The sequence below is a fragment of the Oncorhynchus tshawytscha genome, unplaced genomic scaffold (genome assembly GCF_018296145.1).
Source record: "Oncorhynchus tshawytscha isolate Ot180627B unplaced genomic scaffold, Otsh_v2.0 Un_contig_8601_pilon_pilon, whole genome shotgun sequence".
NCBI classification, from domain to species: Eukaryota; Metazoa; Chordata; class Actinopteri; order Salmoniformes; family Salmonidae; genus Oncorhynchus; species Oncorhynchus tshawytscha.
In genome coordinates this window covers 11,917-20,290 of record NW_024607367.1, presented here as the reverse complement: position 1 = coordinate 20,290, position 8,374 = coordinate 11,917, and the positions used below count along the sequence as shown (strand labels likewise).

Here is an 8,374-nt window from a genome sequence, read left to right as displayed (position 1 = left end):
TAAGGGCAGGTGTAACGGTTTTCTTGCGGTGAAGGAGAGGCGGACCAAAATGCAGCGTGGTAATTTTGATACATGTTTAATAAAACAAATAAACACGAACAATACAAAACAACAAACGTAACGTGAAAACCTAAACATCCTATCTGGTGCAAACCAACACAGAGACAGGAACAATCACCCACAAAACACTCAAAGAATATGGCTGCCTAAATATGGTTCCCAATCAGAGACAACGGTAAACACCTGCCTCTGATTGAGAACCACTTCAGGCAACCATAGACTTTCCTAGAAAACCCCACTATACCACAATCCCAATACCTACAAAAAAACAAGACAAAACACACCACATAAGTAAAACCCATGTCACACCCTGGCCTGACCAAATTAATAAAGAAAACACAAAATACTAAGACCGGGGCGTGACAACAGGTCTGTGTGCATGACTAGTATTGGGCAGTGGAGGCTGACTCTCCCTAAGGACATGTCTGTGTGTGTGGATGAATAGTATTGGGCTGTGGAGGCTGACTCTCCCTAAGGACAGGTCTCTGTGTGGATGAATAGTATTGGGCTGTGGAGGCTGACTCTCTCTAAGGACAGGTCTCTGTGTGGATGAATATCAAATCAAATCAAATCAAATCAAATTTATTTATATAGCCCTTCGTACATCAGCTGATATCTCAAAGTGCTGTACAGAAACCCAGCCTAAAACCCCAAACAGCAAGCAATGCAGGTGTAGAAGCACGGTGGCTAGGAAAAACTCCCTAGAAAGGCCAAAACCTAGGAAGAAACCTAGAGAGGAACCAGGCTATGTGGGGTGGCCAGTCCTCTTCTGGCTGTGCCGGGTGGAGATTATAACAGAACATGGCCAAGATGTTCAAATGTTCATAAATGACCAGCATGGTCGAATAATAATAAGGCAGAACAGTTGAAACTGGAGCAGCAGCACAGTCAGGTGGAAGTTGAAACTGGAGCAAGCGGCATGGCCAGGTGGACTGGGGACAGCAAGGAGTCATCATGTCAGGTAGTCCTGGGGCATGGTCCTAGGGCTCAGGTCAGTTGAAACTGGAACAGCAGCATGGCCAGGTGGCCTGGGGACAGCAAGGAGTCATCATGTCAGGTAGTCCTGGAGCTCAGGTCCTAGGGCTCGGGTCCTCCGAGAGAGAGAAAGAAAGAGAGAAGGAGAGAATTAGAGAACGCACACTTAGATTCACACAGGACACCGAATAGGACAGGAGAAGTACTCCAGATATAACAAACTGACCCCAGCCCCCCGACACATAAACTACTGCAGCATAAATACTGGAGGCTGAGACAGGAGGGGTCAGGAGACACTGTGAATAGTACTGGGCTGTGGAGGCTGACTCTCTCTAAGGACATGTCTGTGTGTGTGGATGAATAGTATTGGGCTGTGGAGGCTGACTCTCCCTAAGGACAGGTCTCTGTGTGGATGAATAGTACTGGGCTGTGGAGGCTGACTCTACGTAAGGACAGTGTGTGACTGACTGTATGTGAGCAAATGTGTGTGGAGGGACAGAGAGAGTAGGGACTGTTGTACTCTCCAGGAGAAGAGAAAAACAGAGGAGTGTGTTGAAAGAAGACATTGTCTGTGTGTTGAGGAAGAGAGATAGAGACTGAGAACGAGAGAGAGGAAGATAGAGAGAGATGGGACCGGTGAAGAGGTCGGGTAGATTTGCTGCCTGACTCGGTTGCCAGGGGCTACCTGTGTAACTGTGTGTGTGTGTGTTCTCTCTGTGCAGATAAAAAATGCTGCGGCCAATGTTCTGAGGGAGACTTGGCTCATCTACAAACACACCAAACTACAGAAGAAGATTGACCACTCCAGAGTCCGCAAACACCAGAGGAAGTTCCTGCAGGCCATCCACCAGTGAGAGCACACACACATCACATCTCTGACCCGCAGCCCTCAATACACTTACATGTATTAACAACCCAGACATATTGTCTAGCCTAGGTCTCTGTGGTTAGTTCAAGGACAGGAAACACTGCATTGTGATTGGTTGACAGGGCTGACCCAGCATCATTATGAGAAACATCCTGATAGACGTGTTTAACTATTTCTAGCTAGCTCATCCATGATGAATGAAAAACGCCATTGATCATGAAAATAGTGGTTAACCTGTGTTAATTAGTTGTAGAGGTTGGCTAGCTAGTCTGACACCTGTCTAGTCTGACGTGAAAATAGATTAGACAATGATGGGTTTATACCTGCTCTGGAAGCCGAATGGAACTCCTGTCCAGTGAATGGTGCTAACTGAAGCTGTTGGATCAGTTGGCTTCTACTGTATGTACTTCCTGGTCTGGTCTATGCTGTCTAATTCTAGAATCTGATGCTATACACCTGCTGCTAACCTAGCTGGGCTAATAACTGTTACCTGGCTGTGACCTAGCAGTTTTCTGGCATAACTCTTTTGTGGATGCATCATCAATGTGTGTGTGTCACAGTGTGTAAGTGTGTGACACAGTGTATGTGTGTGTTTCTTTGCAGACTGCGTAGTGTGAAGATGGAGCAGAGGAAACTGAGTGATCAGGCCAACACTCTGGTGGACCTCTCAAAGGTGACACACACACACACACACACAGACACACACACACACATCACACACACACACGTAGAGCAATGTCAAATGCTGACATCTGTAGTCATACAGGATATTGTTTACCTCTGCCACTGACTGGTGTCTTTGTGTACATGGACACTTCCGGATACAGAAAGCACCTCCTCCAAACAGCTAGGCTGCCCATAACAGTTGAAACGGAGCAGTAGCTCGCTAGTTACTTTGCTTTAGTCTTACTGTACTCAGGCCTGCAATCTGAAGGCCATGTACTGTTAGTCTATGTACGTGGCAGACACTGCCAAATATCAGTGCTACTAACTTGCACTTATCCAAAGCTGTCCAAGCATGATACGAGGGGCTGGTATTTAAGAAGCACACAAACACACACACACCCACACAAACATACAAACACATACACAAACACACCACATGCACTACCCTCTGACACACATAACTTTGCCCCCCAAAATATATCTCAGCATTCCGCTGTTTCCATTCTGACCCATCTGTTTCTGTGGCTTTGCGTCTCCTAGCAACCGGAACAAGTGTTAAAAATGGGATGACAGAGAGAAAAATGAGAGAAGAGAGGAGAGGGGAGGGGCGGTATTTCTGTTAATGTGTGGGTGTGAATGCATGAGAGAAAGAAAAAGAGAAAAAAGAGAAAGAAAGAGAGAGGGTGGTTCAGTGTGTAGATGGTGTGTGTGTGTCTCTATGGATCAGTGCCTTCTGCCACAAATATTTTAAATCGGCCACTCTTTACCATGGTTACGATGCTCTGATGGCCGATGGAGGGATGTTCTATCTACCTGTACTCTCTCTCTCTCTCCTTTCTTATTCAGCCCTTAACTATATCTCTCTCCTTTCTTATTCAGCCCTTATCTCTCTCTCTCTCTCCTTTTCTATTCAGCCCTTAACTCTCTCTCTCTCTCTCCTTTCTTATTCAGCCTTAACTCTCTCTCTCTCTCTCCTTTCTTATTCAGCCCTTATCTCTCTCTCTCTCTCTCTTTTTTCTATTCAGCCCTTAACTCTCTCTCTCTCCTTTCTTATTCAGCCCTTAACTCTCTCTCTCTCTCTCCTTTCTTATTCAGCCCTTAACTCTCTCTCTCTCCTTTCTTATTCAGCCCTTAACTCTCTCTCTCTCTCTTTTCTTATTCAGCCCTTAACTCTCTCTCTCTCCTCCTTTCTTATTCAGCCCTTAACTCTCTCTCTCTCCTTTCTTATTCAGCCCTTAACTCCCTCTCTCTCTCCTTTCTTATTCAGCCCTTCTCTCTCTCTCTCTCTCTCTCTCTCTCTCTCTCTCTCTCTCTCTCTCTCTCTCCTTTCTTATTCAGCCCTTAACTCTCTCTCTCTCTCTCCTTTCTTATTCAGCCCTTAACTCTCTCTCTCTCTCCTTTCTTATTCAGCCCTTAACTCTCTCTCTCTCCTTTCTTATTCAGCCCTGAACTCTCTGTCTCCTTTCTTATTCAGCCTTTACCAGATGATAACGCCCACACAGAGGGTTCCCTTCCTCACACTCACTCCTCTTCTCTTCTCTCTCTCTCGTTCTCATTCCCTTTTTCATGGCTCTCTTACTCAATCCTCCATATCTCTCCAGTGATTGGGTTAATTCTAATTGAAGTCAGTCAATTCAGGAAGTAAACTGAAAGAAAAAAAATCAAATCACTTCCTGAATTGAGTGACTTTAATTCAAATTGACCCCAACCCTGCTGATGTCATTGTTAAATGATCTCCCTCTCTTCGTGTGTGTGTGCGCGCGCGTGTGTGCGTGCGTGCGTACAGATGCAAAGTGTGATGTACGAGCTGATGTCGGAGCTGAACGATCGCAGTGAGGACCTGGAGCGACAGATGCTGTCTCTGGAAACGCGGGTGGAACAGCTGACCGCTGGCTTTAGTGCCCTGCCTGCCCACCTGTCTGCCACTCTGTCTGCCCAGCACACCACCTTGCTCCACCTGCTCAGAGAGAGGGACTACAGGGGAGGAGGATGGGGAGGTGCAGGTGGAGGAGGGACAGCCCTGGTCCCTGTTGCTCAGCTGGCCCCTGCCCATGCCCTGACCCCAAGCCCAACCCTGGCCCCAGAGCCACAGCAGCCCCCAGAAGGAACCATAGAGGGTAGCACTAGTGCCAATACTAGCACCTCCAGTTGTTGAAGAGAGGAGGAGGAGAGGATGGGAAATGGAAAGAAGAGGTGAGGGTAGAGGAGGAGATAGAGAGCCAGTAGGAATACGGGATGAGGAGGTCAGCCCCAATACTAGCAACTTCAACTCTGCAGAGAGGAGGAGGGGGGTAGGGTAAGGGAGGGCAGCCAGAAGCCCAACACTAGCTCATCCAGCTGCTAAGGAAAGGAGTAGGGAGGAGGGGTGGGATAGGGGAGGAAAATAGAGGAGTGGGGGAAATGGGGGAGGGCGAGGGAAAGGATCAGAGATAAGAGGCTGTGAGAGGGAGGGAGGGATGGGAGGTAGACAAGGTGAGGGATGGGAGAGCCAAGGAAGTGGAGGGAGGTTGGGAGAGAGAGAAGGAGATGGAAATGGAGAGGGGGGAAAGGGGGATGAAGGGGGAAACAGATAACCAGGACTAATTACAGAGGTCTTTAATGGAATCCAATCTAATGACAGGAAAACGTCTTCCTCTCTTTTTCCATTCATCCCTCTCTATCCCTCTTTCTCTTCAACTCTTTCTCTCCCTCCATCTCTCCCCTCTTCCCTCCCATCCCTCAATCTCTCCCCCTCTTCCCTCCCATCCCTCCATCTCTCCCTCTTCCCTCCCATCCCTCCATTTCTCACCCTCTTCCCTCCCATCCCTCCATCAGGAATTATTGACTATGACTTTTTGTCCTTATGATCTATTTTCTATCTAACTGCTACTTGTGTGGTAACGAGCATCCCTTTAACGAACCATTTAATCAACGACCATAATACATACGAAACACCACACACACACGCACACACACGCACACACACACACACACACACACACACACACACACACACATATACACACACACACACACACAACACAGACTCTCCATGTAGTATGCCTACCTTTTAACACACACATACACACACACCATGGCAACATAAACACACCACAACAAAATACACAGCAAACACACACACACACAAAATAGCACACAATATCGCGCAGCATACTATAGTAGACTATAAAACACTATAGTACAGCCTATACTATAGCCTATTACTGCCAAGCAGACAATGCACTAAGTCCAACTGAAAAGAACATACTGCCAGGCATTTATTACTTGACGCAGAGAGCATAGACACTGTCCAAGGAAACACTACTGCCATATTTCCTTATGCACACACGTCCCCAAAACTCTGTTTTAATGAATGTATGCTGTACATTTCAAACCACAAGCACACCGTTTGCACAGGGGCACAGATATGCCTAAACCCACACACATACACGCTGAACCACATCCACATGCAGACACACACACACACACACACACACACAATCTACCAAAGTGCTCTCTCTCAAATGGACTACAAAAGAGAGGCAGAAGAGGATGTCACTGGGGAGATGGGAAGAGGAGTTTCAGATTTCCTGACAATGTTTTTCAAGGAACATTGGATTTGGACTAGTACTAGTGCTTTGTGGACGGCACTTTTCACTGTGCTCGATGGACTGCCATAGACAGGGAATAAAGGAATATTAACCAGACAAAGGATACAGGCCATGGCAAGAGAGAAACGGTTGCTTACAAAACTTAACCCTATAGAGGGAGAGACTATATATCTGAGAGAATAATTATTATGATGTGATGGAATAAGATATTATTTTTCTTCTGTACGCCCTTTCTACGGAGACCAATTTGAAAACTGTCTTATAGTGACATTCTGTGGCCAGAATATTGAATTACACCCGCTTGGAATATTGTACTGTACAGTAAGTATACTGTTACTGAAATCTACATAGCTTTGTATTGCTCAGTCTTTTCTACCATTACGATTTAACGGTTATAGCTAATATCTACTATTATTATACTATAGTATTCTTCTCATTCGTCCTGACAATTATGATAAATGTATTAATAATAAACTTTAATAATAATAAATAATGGACAAGGGAGGTGCGTTTGAGGGTGAAATGATTTTGTAATTTTATTTTATCAGAGATAATTAATAAAGTATATATCTATATAACATCACTGAGTTATTGGGTGAATTTTGGCTGGTCTGTTCTTTCTTCTTTGGAATCATTACAGTTTACCTGCAGTATAAACACTACTCTGCCTGTAGACACCTGTCCTGTTCCAAAAGGTTGCAAGATCAAATCCCCACCTGTGGTTCTGCCCCTGAGCAAGGCAGGTAACCCCCTGTTCCCCGGGCGCCGAAGACGTGGATGTCCATTAAGGCAGCCCTCCGCACCTCTCTGATTCAGAGGGGTTGGGTTAAATGCGGAAGACACATTTCAGTTGTATACATTCAGTTGTACAACTGACTAGGTATCCCCCTGTCCTTTTCCTATGTTAGAATACCTGATTTTATGGTCTACATGCTAAAATGTGTTTTCTTTCCCCAGTCCAATTTACACCTCACATTGTTGTTAAAATGGCAATCTGCACTTGTTACATACATTTGACATAAATGAATGATATACTTATTGATTCTTGAAGAATATAACTTAGAAATGCTTATGTTACAATAGTTATATTTGATTTGTTTTTAGTCTAATGTTGATATTATGGATGATCACTGCTTGCATCCAAAGCTATGTCTATGAATTTGAGTGGTTACATTTCTTCAGGCCCATCCCTCAGCTGTTTACCCAAACAGAGGCGGGTCATCTGCTTTGTTATTGTTTTAATCGCAGATTGGCTCTTTAAAGAATCTAGTTGCAGGTGCATAAGGAGTGTTTGAAGACGTGTTATGGTGCGAAATTCTATTTGTTCCTTGGAGATACAAAATGTATTGTATATCAAAGTTTAATAATTTAATGTTAGATAAAACAAATGTAGCCTGTATGTCCAAATAATTATTTTGGACCCCAAGAAGAGTAGAGTTTTTTTTAAATAAAAAATCAAATTAAATAAACTTTTTCTCCCCAATTTCGTGGTATCCATTTGTTAGTAGTTATTATCTTGTCTCATCGCTACAACTCCCGTACGGGCTCGGGAGAGACGAAGGTCGAAAGCCATGCGTCCTCCGAAACACAACCCAACCAAGCCGGGGCCTGTTGCACAAAAGTAGAATTAAGACATCCGGGATAAATGACTCAGCTGAGCTCAATGAAGCCAAAACATGTGCGTCCAGGCTTAATTGGTTGCACAAAGACCAAGCCAGGATGAGCAGACACGGATTCATTAAGCCAGGTGAAACCAATCCTGGATAGGTGCGCGCTCACGGCTCACTCAAATAGACCCCGCCACAGATCACAGATTAACTGATTTACCATGGCAACTAGAGCCGCGTACTTTTCCCCGTCGGAAGCACAAATCCTCATGGAGGCATACGAGGAGGTAAAAGATATAATTAAGAAGAAAGGCAACAGCGCCACAGTGATAAAGCAAAGAGAAAAAGCGTGGCAAAGTATTGCAGACCGCCTGAATGCGTAAGTAGTGCACAATTACACACTCACCGCTCCGCTGAAACATCACAATTACAATTCAAATATTTAATTCACATCTCCAAAAATGCAGTTGTACTGTAATTATGAAACGGTTAAATTTTTTATTGAAATGCACTGCAGATATGAGTGAAATTGTGTAAAGTAACTCCATCACACTGTATAAAGCTATGATAAATTTTTTGATATTTTTACTGAAAACAAGACAAAAATA

The 8,374-nt window shown here is 44.6% G+C and overlaps 1 protein-coding gene across 1 annotated transcript; it reads left to right on the top strand.

Moving 5' to 3' along the window:
- Positions 1–1,330: 1,330 nt before the first annotated feature.
- LOC112239888 (small conductance calcium-activated potassium channel protein 3-like) lies at positions 1,331–4,932 on the top strand. Its single transcript, XM_042312434.1, has 3 exons — positions 1,331–1,885; positions 2,507–2,576; positions 4,356–4,932. The coding sequence occupies exons 2-3, from the start codon at positions 2,523–2,525 to the stop codon at positions 4,722–4,724; spliced, it is 423 nt and encodes a 140-aa protein (XP_042168368.1). The 5' UTR covers positions 1,331–1,885; positions 2,507–2,522; the 3' UTR covers positions 4,725–4,932.
- The last annotated feature ends 3,442 nt before the right edge of the window (positions 4,933–8,374 follow it).